The sequence below is a fragment of the Carex rostrata genome, chromosome 30, assembly GCF_964058835.1.
Source record: "Carex rostrata chromosome 30, lpCarRost1.2, whole genome shotgun sequence".
In the NCBI taxonomy this organism is placed as follows: domain Eukaryota; kingdom Viridiplantae; phylum Streptophyta; class Magnoliopsida; order Poales; family Cyperaceae; genus Carex; species Carex rostrata.
Window position 1 is genome coordinate 3,403,225 of NC_135947.1, and position 16,223 is coordinate 3,419,447.

General features: G+C 33.4%; 2 protein-coding genes and 1 long non-coding RNA gene across 4 annotated transcripts; 2 read left to right on the forward strand and 1 right to left on the reverse strand.

Annotated features, from left to right (window-relative positions):
* Positions 1 to 54: 54 nt before the first annotated feature.
* Positions 55 to 2,371, forward strand: LOC144546956 (uncharacterized). Of its 2 annotated transcripts, none has more exons than XR_013508923.1 (3): positions 55 to 365; positions 1,034 to 1,374; positions 1,480 to 2,371. It is a non-coding gene; the product is annotated as an uncharacterized LOC144546956 (long non-coding RNA). The 2 variants fall into 2 exon arrangements; XR_013508922.1 differs by having other exon boundaries at positions 1,034 to 1,139; positions 1,308 to 2,371.
* A 4,292-nt stretch (positions 2,372 to 6,663) lies between these two features.
* Positions 6,664 to 8,153, forward strand: LOC144546965 (alkylbase DNA glycosidase-like protein mag2). Its single transcript, XM_078295559.1, has one exon. It carries the CDS (start codon positions 6,741 to 6,743, stop codon positions 7,806 to 7,808), a length of 1,068 nt encoding a protein of 355 aa, XP_078151685.1. The 5' UTR covers positions 6,664 to 6,740; the 3' UTR covers positions 7,809 to 8,153.
* Positions 8,154 to 10,999: 2,846 nt separating this feature from the next.
* On the reverse strand, positions 11,000 to 14,905 carry LOC144547098 (uncharacterized). Its single transcript, XM_078295706.1, has 5 exons — positions 14,440 to 14,905; positions 13,609 to 13,920; positions 11,796 to 11,885; positions 11,497 to 11,564; positions 11,000 to 11,376 (listed from the first exon to the last, which is right to left on the reverse strand). Exons 1-5 carry the CDS (start codon positions 14,824 to 14,826, stop codon positions 11,250 to 11,252), a joined length of 984 nt encoding a protein of 327 aa, XP_078151832.1. The 5' UTR covers positions 14,827 to 14,905; the 3' UTR covers positions 11,000 to 11,249.
* Between the last annotated feature and the right edge of the window lie 1,318 nt (positions 14,906 to 16,223).

Consider the following 16,223-nt stretch of genomic DNA (forward strand, 5'->3'; position numbering starts at 1 on the left):
CTTTCTATTTCTCCTGGACTTAGCGAAATCTCTCCTCCCTGTACTCTCCAAGCAACACAAATTGAATTTTGAAACCGCCTTCTTCAACTTCTCCCAAATAGAAGCCGCACCCAAATTCAAATCTACCCCGTAGCCCACAAATCAAGCACGAGAGAGTAACCTAGATCGGTCTCCCTTCCCTCTCACTCTCTCTTTCTTGTGCGATTTTGCACTATGCCGTCCCCTCATTGCTCCATTAACTACTCAAACCCAGTTAGGGTTTCATTGGGTCCTCAATTAACGGCCTCAGAAGCAAGGCGGAGGAGACCAATCGAGACCGTCTTGGCACCGTGAAGCCTTGCTGAGCCGAAGTTGGAACCTATCCGGTAAATTGACTTTTTTCTAAGTTATTTCTCCTTCTCCGTGTTGTTTGAAATCGAGCGATTAGGCCTTAAATTGAATTGTCGGTAAATTATGACTGTTGGTTAGAGCGGTTTCTTGTGCAAGAAAGATACATGTCTGGTACGTAAATTACTGTTTTTAGTTTTTCAGCTTATAGGTACATGCCTTTTGTAGATCACATCACATCCAAAAAAGATGATGCCTTCTCAATTTAACCTTTCCGGCACAACTCTTTTTTAAGAATATAGGTTACAATATCTGGCTTATGTCATTTGAAAATCATGATTTCTACAAAGTAACAACCTCTATGTTCCACCATTTTTAAGAGTGTTATCAGTCTCATACCACTGGGAATTTTGTTTTTTTTTTTATGAGGAAGGTACATTTGAATGTTGATTTCTACAAAGTTCAATGGCTTCTAAGTATCACAATTTTTGCACAGCATAGTTTATAGCATCTTTACATGTAAGCCATTACAAGAAATAAATCGAGATGCCGAAGGGAATATCCCGCTTCTGAGAGCAATTCTAATTTATTTACAATAGTAGTAGTGACGATAGTGCCAAACTTGAACTAATACACAATTATTTATAATTTGATACCATTTTTTTTTATCAGTGACTAAGTCACAATTGGTGAATTTTTGTTTCAGGAAAGGTAGTGGGATTAGCAAAAGAACAATTTGACACAGGAGTTGGTGCTACACAAGTTCATGCTATTTCAATTTGGTGATTTCCAGATCAAGTTCTCACTTCCTGGTATTTAACTCCTGTATCAAGTTCTCAATTTGGTGATTTATATCAAGTTGCTTTTAGTTATCTTGATATAAATTCAACTTGTTGAAAACTGACTGACATTTAACTTTCGTATGGCCCTTTATATTTTTTTTGGATCTAAGCTTTGGCAATTAACTAATTAATCCATAGGTTCATAGAGATAATGGCACCTGTATTTTCTAGAGATGCATAGATATGTGTATGGCACATGATTCGGGTATTTCAAACTTTATTTGAAAAATATGCTATTTCAAGTTATATAAACATTTAATTTAGACATTAATTGCTCATTGTTTCCTTTTTGCATTTCAAATAAATGAAGTGGTGCTTATACGAACTATGGTGAGACATTGTGTAATAATAGCGCGCAGATACAATTGATATCAGGCTATCAGTGTGAAGTAAGATAAATCTTGGCTTCATTAACCTATACTTTTATTCAAATTTGCTAATTTTAGTATACATTTGTTATGCAGCAGCGAAACCTTGTAATGTGGATAAGAAAACCCCAAATTCAAATAAATGGGTAAAACAAAGAGGCAATACCGTAAGTTGTACTGATATGTCACCACCCAACACAGGTATATATATGTGTACTTGTTAAAGCTCAATTCAAAATTTGTGTCAAGTGCTTATATATATTAGGAATCATAAATAATTAATGTTTTTGGATGGTTCAGAATTTTCAGATCAAGTGATTTTCTAATGTCTGTTTACTGTCTGTTTACAATGGTATGGCCATGTTAGTCCTTGTACCAATATGTACTTTACATTCAAGATTTTATTATGTCTGCACTTTGCAGCAAGGTAGAGTACAATTTTTAGTAACTTATTACATTTTTGCAAAATGCATTTCCAAACTAATAATAATAATATAATTCTCATGATTTATTTTCTTAATATTGTAGGTGTCAGACTCGATAATTTCACATGGATGTTTTCTTAATATTGTAGGTGGCAATCTACCTTCAACTTGAACCAGACCTTTTAGTGTCCGAAAGTGCACATTTTGGTGAATTTACAACTTTTAGCATATCAACAAACTAGGTGGTAACTTATTATGTGAATTTTTGTTAACTCATAGCATAGTGAGTATATTTTGAGTATATTAGTAGTGTGCAAGCGCACAATACTGTGTTGTAAAGGGTTTTTCATCTTCTTTTGATACAATGTGTTGATTATACTATATTAATGATTTATGCTTATTAAATGCTTTGCAATCTCTTTTCTCAATGTGTTTTCTATTGATTTGTAAGATGTGTTATCAGTTTGAATGTGAATTGGGGATTGTAAAGGAATATTGGGTTGGTACAGGGAGAATTATCCAATGAAAGCATTTTGGTACAAAAAAAAGGAGGCTAGTATTTCCAGAGGTATATCCATGAAAAAAAAATACATGAATCTATTCAAATAATAGCACCAACATCTGACCAGGTGGGGCCCATTTTTGTTGGCCATGAATTTGCTGGGGTGGGTCCTCCATAAACTGCCCTTGAAAATACTCAAGTGGGTCCCAGGGGTGTCACCCTTGGAAATGTTCAAGTGGGACCCCATGTTCCCTCCCCTTGAAAATAATCTGGTGGGCTCCACGATGCTCCCCTTGAAAATAATCTGGTGGGCTCCACGATGCTTCCCTTGAAAATAATGTAGACAGTGGCCAAATTTGAAAGTATTTTCAACGGCCCTTTTTCCAAGGGTAGTTTCTTGAAAAAAGCTAGAAAATAGTATTTTCAACGGTCCTCTTGGAAATACTGACTATTTCCAAGGAGGGTATTATCAACGGTAGTATTTTCAAGGGTAGCGCTTGAAAATGGCGATTTTTGGGCTTTTTTCAAGGGTAATCTCTTGGAAAAAGCCATTTTCGGGAGCATGAAAAAAGAGTGAATTCTAGTAGTGTTTGTTTTGTTTTCATGATTCAATAATTGATACATTGAGTCGGCATGGCAGTGTTTGTGTTACTAGCCATGTCCGCCATGATCGCTTGTAAAAACTCTTTTGCTTATGGAACAAATGTGGCTTTATTTATATTATTATTGATAATGTATGTGATGTGCACACGCCTTACGTATTAATACGTGGCGGGTTGTCTCGGGGTATGACAATATGGGTCTTAAAATAATTAATTAGAAACCTAGATAGAATATATTAGAGGATTATGTATTCATCTATATTGGAAAAATAGTTTTGTATTTGAAAACTAAAAAGGTGCCAGTGTATCAGGATAAAAAGGTATTAACTGAATAGTGTTATTTTTACTGGTATTTGTTTATTTGTTTGGTATTTGATATTTGTTTATTTGTTAGGAAAATCGCAGAAATGAATTTTCACTTGAAATTTATGTACCATATAAATTACTGGTTCAAATGAAAGGGTTGCCTAAGGGAATTAATGATTAAAAAAAATCTAAATGGTGTGAATAAAATATTAATTTTATCAAATTTTGGCTACTGTAAGAATTGCATTAGTATAACTTGAGCAGAACCTAGCATGGTGAATTTCTAAATACGGCACATTAATACCTTTCTTTATTCACTTTATCATTTTTTTTTCCTGAGATTCGGACATATATTTTTTTTTCTGTGAGATCTTTTCTTTATTAATTGTTTCCTTTATTAACTTTGTATTAATTGAAATAGATAATGAAAAAAGATAATAAAAAAATAAAATAGATATTTAATGATAAATATTTCTCGTACCGCTCAATATTACAATACCCTATCTCAAAATAACACTCCTTTTTTTATGCTACCGATGAAAAAATCAGTCTTGTAATTTTGTTTAATATTAATTCAGGTTGAGAAGTGAAATTGTGAAAAATTAATTCATTTCGCTGCCTGCAATGAATCATTTGATGAGTTGGAGAAAATAATTCTTGATTGTGTTATTTTCTACAAACAACTCATGTGTGTCTATTAGTGTTGTAGGTCGTTATTTTATAGTGCTTTAGCCATCTAGAAAAATTTACTCAACTAATATATAAAACCGATAACATTAAATTAAATTAAATTAAATTAATGATTTATATACGTTGTTTGAAAGTGTTTGTCAACATTTTAGTGAATTAACACTATTATTATGCTATTTTGCACCCTATCAAACAAGACATTAGGAATCTACGTTTGAATGAAACAAAGAATAGAGTAAAAATAAAGCTAATTCCAAGTTTGAGGATAGCAGCTGTCCCTATTTTTTGTTGGATTAGTAGAATAGTGAGCTAACACATATAAGACAAACAAAGAATAATGAGTTAGTGCTATTCTTGAACCATCCAAATATCGAATAACTCAAAAGAATAGTGTTATTCTCGGGTTAGTGCTATTCTTGCTCCATCAAAATAATAGTTGTTTTTCGTAAAAGAATTAGCCATGTACAAATTTTAATTGAGTTGAAGTATTAACCGAAATTTTTATTTCTACCATATTCACAAAAAAAAAAAACCAAAACATCCTAATTTGATGAAAAATTTGAGATTCACCCAGGCCGCCAATTTATTTAGCGATTTCAAAGACTGAAGACTGCCAACTGGCCCTGTGGCTCCAGTCTAGGGGCCTCCAACTGAATTAGCTGCCCTAACTTTCTTTTTCTTTTTTTTTTACATATGAGAACAAAAATGATAGGACCCACATTTTGAAGCCAACATATATACCATAGATATCGAGGTCTTCCTATTTCATTTGTTTAATTCAGTTGATTTAATCGAGTTCAGAATCTTTAGATCACATATCTGTACCTAGCTGCTCATGTTTACTAAGCAATCATTTTTTTTTCGGTAAACTACCCATGTGTTATGTGCTAAAAAAAAAAAAGTTGAGGCCGCTATTTCATTTAGATGTCCTTAGACTAGGGCTGCTGAGCTAATTGGCGGTCCTTAGTCTTTGGACCCGCTAAATGGTTTAGCGGTCAGGGTAAAATTCAAATTCCCACTAAATGAAGGTGTTTTGGTTTATTTTTATTTTATTATGATATAAATAAAAATATCGGAAGTATTAAGACAACAATGAAGTGTTTAACTTTGTATTTTATGTTAAGTACAATTTTTATACGTCGTCTAATAATTTTTACATGTAACAAGTTAAATTTCACAATATAAGCATATCACATGAAACATTCACTTTTGAAACTGAGTATGCTCTTCAAGATGTAATCGACAATAAAATATTTTAAAATACCGTGACCGTCTAAGATTGTATATTTCATAGCATGTTTTTAGTATATCCAGAGTATTGAACTCGAGACATCCATATTATAGGAAATAAGTTGTGATTCGTGCTGTACTTACCGTTATCAAATTAATTTTTCACATACCGTATTATGTTATGAACAAAAATATATAGACTAGTTATGACACATTAGTTATGCTATGAACAATTGCAAATTTGCAATAGGTCACGTTAGTTTTAATCATGTATAACTATTTATGTCAAACTTTAAGTTAGTTTAAATAAGAAAAAAAAAGTATAAATTATTATAAAATAAAGAAACAATTTGTTAAAAAAATATGTAAAACAATAAATTTAATTTATTGTTTCAAATTTGAATTGTTATTTAAAAATAAATAATTATATATATGCACGGTTCGTTACTTTTTTCATACTGCGACAAATAATCCTGATCAACATTTTTCAGACCGAATTTTTCACGGTTGTAAGAAAAATTAATATATTTCTTTATGTGTTATTGGAAAAAATAAATACGCTTTGAATGTGAGTTATTGATCACGGTTCAAAAGTCACTTCTAGGTAATACAATAAATATTGTTATCATTCTAGTACATTTAATTTCTAAAAAGTTGTATCTATTTTGAGAATTCTTTTTGAATAACAATTATTAAATAACTTAAAGTTTTTTTTCAAAAATAGATATAACTTTTTAGAAATTAAATGTACTAGAAGGATGATAATATTTTCTGTATTTACCTAGAAGTGACTTTTGAACTGGGATTAGTAATTCAAAATCCAAGCATTTTTATTTTTTTTCAAAAACACATAAAGATATATATTAATTTTTCTTACAGTCGCGAAAAAGCCCAATCTTTCTAATAAATCAAATTATATTTATTTCATCTATTTTCAAAGAAATATATTCAACATTTCTAATATTTCAATATAAAAAATAATTTTTGTTTTGTTTTGTAAAAAAAAAACAAAACCGGTTATTTAGTAACCCGGTGTATTTGTCTGATACCGATTATCTAGTCATCAATGTTATTATTTGGATCCGGTGACTAAATTACCGGAAAGAGGGACTTTATCCGGTTATTTAGTAACCAAAAGGGACAAATTTCGAATTCCTCTGAAAAGTTGAATAGATTTAATTTTATAATTTTTTTTGGTATTAATAAATTTTTTGATCAATATTGTGTCATTTTTTTTAAAAGAATGTCCGGGACTTCTGACATCCGAAGTTCCCAACCATATCAACATATAAACTTGCTACACAAAAAACCACATAAAGCGAATCACATAAGAAAATATTCAGCTAAAGTCTATTGGGTCTGTCCGGTGGTCCGGCAACCAGCCCCACCACCTCCCTTCCTCAGTCTTAGTTATTTTTTTCCCTATTCTCCGCAAAAACCTAATAATCATGTCCTCTCCCCATCCGCATACCCATCTCCAACTGCATCCTCACTACCATCACCCGCCTCAGTCCCCCACTCAATTCCACCTCCTCCTCCCCATGGGCGAGCAAACCATCTCCCATCTCGTCCCCCAATCCACCTCCACCGCCTCTTCTTCACCTCCCTCCTCCTCTATTACTGCCACCACCACCACCAATCCTTCCACCTCCTCTTCCATCGTACCCTCAAACCGTTCGAAGAAACGCCTCACTCAAAACCCCTCTTCTACCTCCTCTGAAAACTCTAACCCTAAAAAATCTCGCATCCACCCTGCCACTCCTCTCCTCCGCCCCCTCTCCATCGACGGCGAGGTCGCCGCCGCCATCCGACACCTACGCTCCGTCGACCCTGCTCTCGCCAACGTCATCGATTCCCACGACCCACCAAATTTCCAGTCGTTCCACCCCCCTTTTCACTGCCTCGTTAGAAGCATCCTCTACCAACAGCTTGCTTTCAAAGCTGCTGCCTCTGTTTACTCTCGGTTTCTTTCACTTTGTGGCGGCGAGGCCGGTGTGGTCCCTGCTGCTGTCCTCTCACTCTCACAACACCAGCTCCGTCAGATCGGCGTGTCGCCTCGAAAATCGAGCTACCTTCATGACCTAGCCCGGAAATACCATACTGGGATCTTGTCAGACGAGTCAATTGTCTCCATGGATGATCGATCCCTCTTCTCTATGCTAACAATGGTGAAGGGAATTGGGGCTTGGTCAGTGCACATGTTCATGATTTTCTCTCTGCACCGGCCGGATGTGCTTCCTGTGGGTGATTTGGGGGTACGAAAGGGAGTTCAGATTTTGTATGGTTTAGAGGATGTCCCGAGGCCAAGTCAAATGGAGCAGTTGTGTGAAAGGTGGCGGCCGTATCGATCAGTTGGTGCCTGGTACATGTGGCGGCTGATTGAGAACAAGGCGGGGTCTGGTGGAGTGGTCCCTACTGGATCTGATCTGGTAGGAGGTAGTGCTGCTGTTGGTGGTCTTGGTGCAACGGGGCCGCAGTTTGTGGATCCGATACAGATGCTTCCTAATATTGGTTAAGGCTGTACTGTCAATTCGATAAGGAGAAAATTTTGGCGGAGACAAGGAGAGGTAAAGCTGCTTGTAATTTTTCCCCTTTGTTCCAGGATTAAGATTATTTGGATTCTTACATTTGGTACTTCTATTTAGTGTAGTAATTAAGTGGAGTAATAGTAAGCTTGTGTTAATTTATGTCATAAATGGATACTTTAGAGTATAGATTGAGTTTATTAAAAATCATGAAATATAGAGGTGCGCTGTTCATGCAATACTTTGGAAATTGCAGGAGTGCTATTAGATATCTGATTTGTAATTTCAAGATATTTTAAAATAGACCAAGTTAATTAAAAAGTCATGAAATGCAAAGGATTTGGTGTTCTTGCAGCTCGTAATAAATTCTAGTTGTATTATTATATACCTAATTTATTGATTTCAATTATGACGAGAGTTTTAGGAAAAAAACTGACAATGACATGATGCAATTTTAAAGGTGTATAGGAGAGTTCTAGTCCTTGTCTACTTTAGTTTTAGTTGAGTTTGTTAATTTATTGGCCAATTCTGATACTAAATTTGAATGAATTATGGCTATTTATTTTCTAGATAATGATTGATTTGGTGACTCTTTCATTATCAAACATAAGCTTGATCAATTGGGTATTTGATCAATTGGATAAACCGATCAAGATATCAAATTGGCCAAGTTTCCCACGAAAAGTTATCTGCTATGATCTGTTTTGCTCCTTACTAATTATGAATTTAGATAGTTTTATGGTTGCTACATTTGTTGACTATATCAGAGTTCAATAGCTTTTTTAATTCAGCTAAGTTAGATGATGAAGCAAATACAAAAACTAATAATTTCACTTTGAGAAGTCCTGTATGTGCCTTTTTATCTTCTTATAAATTTGTTCTCTCTCTTTCTTGCTGCACTCTCTTTATCTCTTGCTAAGTCCCACCAACTAATTATCCATTTACATTAAATGGGTACCAGAGCTAAATTCGCTTTCTTTCCTTAACGGGTGTATATCAGTTCTCCTATTATTTTCCATCTGTTGTCCACTAAGTCACCAAAAGTACCCAATAAGCAAGGGAGGTAAAATCCCACTGTAATCATAGAGAAGGTTTCGATGGATCTTATTTGGCAGTGCTAATATTAAAGAATTGGTTGACTCCTTGTGAGGTCATCATCAATTATATATGTTAGTTCAAAGTGTCAAGTTAAATTTGAAGGCAGTGAAACTCGAGGTTTTGGTATTTCTTTGGCATCCTTTATTTTCAATTGAGGGAGGCTTCGATATCAAGACCTCTGTGTGTGCTTGCGTGCATAAACAGACGAGAAAAAAAAGGCTATTTGCTCTTTAACTTTATAGTGTATAGTCTTCACTGTGACATGTTGGGAAAAGTGTAGATAGTTATAATATAATAATTTATGCACATTTATTTTTACCAGTTGGTTGTATGAGTGAACTGCGAGTTTCCTTTGTTGCTAGTTCCCATTATGAAAGTCAAGCAATCATACATAAATGAAATAGTATTCTCGTTAGTAAAACTTGTATAATAATTTTTAGTAGGTAGATGTAAGTTTCCGGAAAAAAGAGAGGAAATTCTAAATTAAATGCTCGAGTATATTTCTAATCTTTCAAGTAACCTTTTGATTTTGGAAATATTCATATCAGCCCCTGTTAAAATGTTGAAATTTTACTTTCATGACCACTGCAGTTTCCTTTGTTCCTAAAAAGACAAGTTGTCTCCTATTTCTTGGTCAATGTTTTTTTTTTCTTTCATAAAGTTATTTTGTGGTACTAGAAACAACAGACAATTAGTATTGTACCTGTTCCAAACTGTTGATTGCATTATTGATTTGGAGCAAGGGTTTGACAAAGTAACTGCAGGGGGGAGTTAAAGAAACCAATACCGCTGGCATGTTAAGATATGGATAATTTGATAAATTTTATTACTTCAGGAAAATACATGGTGCTATTTATATATTTCATCAAGTTTATTGTAGATAGTTAAATGAGAAATTGCTGATGTGTTAAGTGAATAAGCTACTTTTAGCTCATAAGCCTAGTTGCCTGCCTAACTATTACTTTTTATGCTCCTTATTTATGAGTTTCTTTTGTTATTTCTCTGTTTACATCTGTTTTCCCTGAAGAATTTGGTTTTGGTTCAATGAGGGTTGAAATGCTCTGATCTGCTTCTCATTTCTCAATAAATGGTCCATTTGATCTCAAGTGATGTTTGTATAAGCTATCTAAAGTTGGTGCTGGTACAAATAAATGGTTTTGTACCTTAGGAGGCATGTTAGAAACCGAAAATAGAGGAAGTTGACACCTATGTTTTGTGGAATTTGGATTCTCCCCGATACCTATGGTGCAATTTATAGATCCGGACTGTTATTTTAACCTGGCATGAATCTCAAAACGGACTTCCTATAGTTTCCATAGGCACTGGATTGAGTTTGGCTTGGCTGGGATTAATCTGGGCCGTCTGTTGGTATATATTGAACCTCACCTCAGAGATACCTGGGGTAATTCGGACTCTGTTTTGTGGGTGCTGATTTTCTTGTGCTATATAGGTAACAAAATATCAGTTCGAAAGATTCTTCTGTGATTAGTAACTAGTTATTACCAGATTCTGTTGGTACATTGCTTTACACTAGGATACGGAAGGTAGTACGAGCATCAAACGTGAAATTGGATATTTATAATACTTTGATTAGTAACTAGGTATTAGTTTTTACCAGATTCTGTTGGTACTTGAACTTGGATATTTAAAGGTTTTAATGGGGCATTAGATATTAAGAAATTGGATATTTAGAAGTTTTTATTTTCAAGTTCTAATCTATATGATTTTGGGGTTTTGTAATGTATCTGTATCTGTTGCTTCTATGAAAGAAGAGCAAGATTTTACTATTCTAATATAGATCATATGATTTAAAACAAACGGATTGGATCGATCCTTTCTTTAAATTCAGACTCGTTTAGATTTATCTAGTCTGTTCTTTTTTAATGGTACAGTCTGAATTGGGAATTGTAGGATTTTCCTTTTCTTTTCTTTTCTTTTCTTTTATTTGTTATTTTTTCTTTTTGGGTTAAAAAGGCCTAGGCCCAGTTTCATTTAATCCTTTTCTTTTATTAGTATCTATAACTTTACTAAATATCAATAAAATAGAATGTATGGGTAGGGCAAGAAAATATGACAACAACACATTGCAATAAAACAATTGTAACAAATAGGAATTTACATATTCATTTCACTTGCTGATGATCAATAGGTAGGATATTTATTACACTGAAACAAAACAAATGTAACAAATAACAGTATACAACACTTAAATTATATAAAGAAACCCGCGCAACAAAACAACGAATGGAAAGCCAACATTACAGTTATAAATCTCACATTCATCTCTTGCATATAGTCACTAATTAAGAAACCATAAATCTTAGATTCATTTTTTTAATATTCAGCTGTGACAGTTGCAAGATATTCTTTCAAAAGCCTATTGAAGCGACACGGTCTTTCAAGTTGAACAAGATGTCCCGCCTTGTTTATTGATTGAATTATGGTATTTTCTCCAAGTTGCCTACGTAAACCAGAGTTCAATATAATTGATTAGAAATTGTATATATAGAGCCTTAATTTATAATGAAACAAAATTAGGAAGATGCTAAAAAAAACATGCTGAAAGATTATATATGCTTACTCTTTCATGTCCCTGGCAAGTTCGACTTTAAACAAATTGTCATTCTCGCCCCATAATAGTAGTATTTTCTGCACAAATTATGTCATAGAATAATTATTAGATTATAATTTTGTAAAATTATTACATATGATCATTAAATTCAGCATAATCTTAAAGTAATATACTATACAAATTAGCAGAGGAAAAATTATTATTCTGACATGACGTACTAGATGTTACTATCATACTGTGTGATACTTCTAATGATTCTGTTTATATTATTCAATTAATGCGAAGTTTCTGGTAAATCTGTAATTTACCTGGGTTAAGACCGGTATTGTTGCGTCTTTGGTACTTATCACCAAGCCTTCAAGAAGCTCTGCTCTTTCTTTCCTGTGGTTAAACATCACCTGCGAATCAAAAGAAAAGGCAACCCCATTTTATGAGTAATTTGCTTTGAAAATATTCAAAGTATAAACTGGTCTAGACTCTAAAGGATGCGAACCGCCAACACTAAACACTTGCTTCCAGTAGCATTTAACATTTTTAATTCTGAAGTAATTTTTGTGCATATACCTTTCTAATTGGGTGTTTGCTTGAACACACTTTTAGGCTGTAAAAGAGAATCAGTAACAATGAAATTTTTTATGTATTTGTTTTGATCTTCACGGTCAAACATTAGAGTACTAGACTGAAATGCTGATAAATACAACAGTCTAAGACGACTGTCATAGGACTGAAATCAATGGTTTAAATAGCGATTATAACGGTATACGGGATGGTTAAAAAAAGAAGAAGCAATTACACTAAGTAGCTAGCTATATATCGCCCATAGCGTCATAGTTTTTAAGGTTCAAAAAAGCTATAGCGCAGCTATTTAGAACACTGACTGAAATTGATACCATGTCAACACTTTATAGTTATATAATTTTAACTAGATCAGATGGGAACTTTGAAATTTTATTTACCAGAGGAAAATTATATGCATTAGTTCTGATCATGATATAACTGGCCATTTCACTAATATACACATTTCAATTATCAGATATCGTTGTATAAGATGAACTTAAAAAAAATGTAAGATATTTAATGTGCACATTTGCTATTTTCTTTTTCCAGATCAGTCAAAGTCAATCATCTGGGTCAGTTGTTTGGAAATTGTTTAATAATTAATATAAAATTTATTCCCACAAACTTGCCGTGGGAACTCGTGCCACTAAAACATACGTGGTATATATAAATGTACCTACTTCTCTTTAGTCTGTACCCGAATTCGTATCCCCTGCATTAACTCAAAAAGGAATCTTTTGAGTTAATGCATCTGTACCGTCAGATAAGCTTTAAGATTCGTATGAATTAAATCCGCACTAATATTAAAGACATTTCATGTTTTAGGCCGGAATCGGGTAAGCTCCATTTACAATCGGACGGCCCATATGTATTAACTCAAAAATGTTCTTTTGAGTTAATGCGGACTCGTCTGTACTCTGTAATACTATGGATAATGAATTCATAGAGTAGAACGAGGGTGTTCTTTAAGTCCACCAAATTTTGTTATTAATCGAATTGATTTTAAACGATAAATTTAAGCGGTTGAAATTATTTTATCTTACAACTGATGTGTTTACATGCGAAAAATTTAAAATTTTGAATTAATTGTGTATAAAGTCAAGTGGTCAAAAGACGTCCAAAAATGAATGCATTAAAATTAATTTGTAAACTTTCTAATTTTGACCACTTAATTTTATACAAAATTAATTCAAAATTTTAAAATTTTTGAATGCAGATACATCACTCGTAAGGTAGAGAATTTTAATGATTTGAATTCGTCATTTGAAGTTAATCTGACAGATTTTACAGCTAAATTCACAAAAAAAAAAACTTGATAAAATTAGGAACATCCTAGTTCTACTCTGGATTCATATATATATTAATGCCTACCGACATTATTCTGACACAAATTGTTGTCATTTATTATCAAAGAACAAATGAATAAATGGAGACATTAATTGGATGGTCCAGGGCCTCCAGGCTAATTAATTTATGCACAAAAATTCAGCAATGCACTTCGGATGAAAGCAAATTTGGAACTAAAACATTTAAAGTACAGGAACTTTTAAAGAGCATACATACCTCAAGATAGTCTTTCATGAGGAAATTTGGGAACCATATTTTCTTGTACATTGCTAAAGATTGGAGTGCCTTGAGCCCCTTTACGGTCTCCGGCAATAGTAATTCGGAAGACGATTTCATCCCGAGCCGCTCAAGTGTGGCGTCACTGATCGAGTCGGTCATGGCAATGATCGAACCAGATATAACCAATGAACGAACCAAGTTTGGGTTGATCTCAGCCATTTTAAATGCCACCATGCCACCATAACTAAATCCAACGACAGTGCATTGTTTCACGCCTAGTCGCTCTAAAGCCGTAATCAGACACTGAGCCTGGAAATAGAAGTGCCAGTTCATGTTTAGTCAAAAATTTAAATCTATTATGAAATCTAGAGGCTAGAACTCCACATTAATTTTTTCTCCAAAAATAATGAATATGTTGATGGCGGTATCAATTTACTGGTTTGGTTCAACTTGCTGGTGCACTTTTGTAAGGAAAATTGTAATGATAATAAGTTATATATATTGTTTGTTTTTGTATAGGGTATAAATAAATAAAAAACTATATAAATAACAATTTCGTGTGAATCAACTGTTTGCTCAAAATTTGATACATGACTTTTCTCATGATCAACAGAAAATAATACATAAAAATGGAAGTCATTGTGAAAAATATAATACATTTTTTAACTTTAAAATTTAGATCCTGTGCAAAACCATTTTTTTATTAATCAAAGTCCTGCAGCATGCATGAAGTTGGTTTGACAGAGGTTTTGTTAACAACACTTAGCATCTAATTAAAAAAAAAAACAATTTTAATTTAAAAACTTAAAGATAGTAATAAAGCCTTACCTGAAAGACCGGTGATCGGTCTTCCGACTTGGTTTCGGACCCACCAAAGAACAACAAATCCGGCACATAGACATCATACTTCTTCGCCAACACGCCAACTTGGAATTGCCATGTCACAATACCCTCAGCCGCAAATCCGTGCACCAGCACAACCGACGGCCTCCCCTTCTTTGTGTTGCCATTTTCATTAAGCAATTTTATATCGATAGATTTTCCTTCGGGTACTATTTCATTATTTACTGGACATTTTTTCTTGGCCACCTTTTCTTTCGGTACCCAAAAGCTCATGACAGTACCGGGCTCAATCTCGACCGATTGTTGCCGGAGACCTGCACTCTTTACTAGGAAATGTAGCAACGGTTTTTGTGCTTCAACAAAGTTCACCATTGTTTATTTCTGAAGTTTTTTTCTTTGGCACTCTTTCTTTCTTTAGGGTTTTCTTCTCTCTACTGTCTCTAGTGCATGTGTAGTTGAACTGCTAGGTCGGTCATATATATATAGAGCCCGTTTGAATAGTTAGGTCTTGGTGAAATTGTTAAAGGGCAAGCAACAGGGAATCGGAGCGAGTTAGCGAAATAAATATAATAATAAATAATCTGAGCGAACATTTAAAATCTCTCTGTTTGTTGTTGGTAAAGGATATGTCCAGTTTTTAATGCTTCTTTCTCACTGTGCGATGATCAATTAGAAAATGGGAAGAAATAATAACTAAGGACCGCTATCAAAACACATTTTCTTTAATTTTTAATTTTTTTCACGTCCAATTCTCTAAGATAATTTTCCCTTCAGTTAAACTGAAGAGAGAAAAAAAGTAACAAAATATTAATAAAGAAACTGAAATATATATCTATATTTTAGGAGTCCGGCTAATGTCATAACGTTATAATTTTAACCTAAGTTATAACGAGTCAGTTTTTGAGATTTCAAAGTTCGAATAACCGATCTGAACCGTTCATCTTGTTCTCCATATTAATATATGCTTGGAGACCAAATTTTATATTTTTTGGAATTTTTTTACTATTTATTAAGCCACTTTGAAAATCGTTGATTCAACGGCAATAGTAAAACCAAAAGGCATCGTTAGATTAGCGATTTTCAAAGTGACTTAACAAATAGTAAAAAAATTTCAAAAAATATAAAATTTGGTCTCCAAGCACATATTAATATGGAGAACAAGATGAACGGTTCGGATCGGTTATTCGAACTTTGAAATTTCAAAAACTGACTCGTTATAACTTAGGTTGAAATTATAACGTTATGACATTAGCCGGACTCTATATTTTAGAACATATATTTTTGAACAACGATGAAAATGCGCTTGGAGAAATATCACTTTTCGTTTACTTCTCTTTCTGTCATCATTCTAATTTGAGTAACGAACGATTATGTATTAAATATATTTATAAGTGTAAACTAATTATAATTTACTATTAACAATATATATAATATTTATAATATATCACCTAGGGGTTGCTGATTTTGCTTATATGGAAGTGAACCCTTCATCTAAAGCATTTCTTACTGATTTTAAAATAGGCCTTCTAAATTATGAATATTTTGATTTATTTATTTTCGAAATATCTAATTGTTTTATTATAGACAATTGAGAAGCAATAAAATGTCAACAAGGATGCTGTGCTACATGCATTATTGTATAAAATGGAGAGGAGGAAAGAAACCGCAAATTTCATGGAGGGTAGTTGTTGGTTGTTGAGGTCTACTGATAGGATTGAATTGCTACATAATTCTCCATCAGTGGTTAAAATAAATCGTTGACCATTATA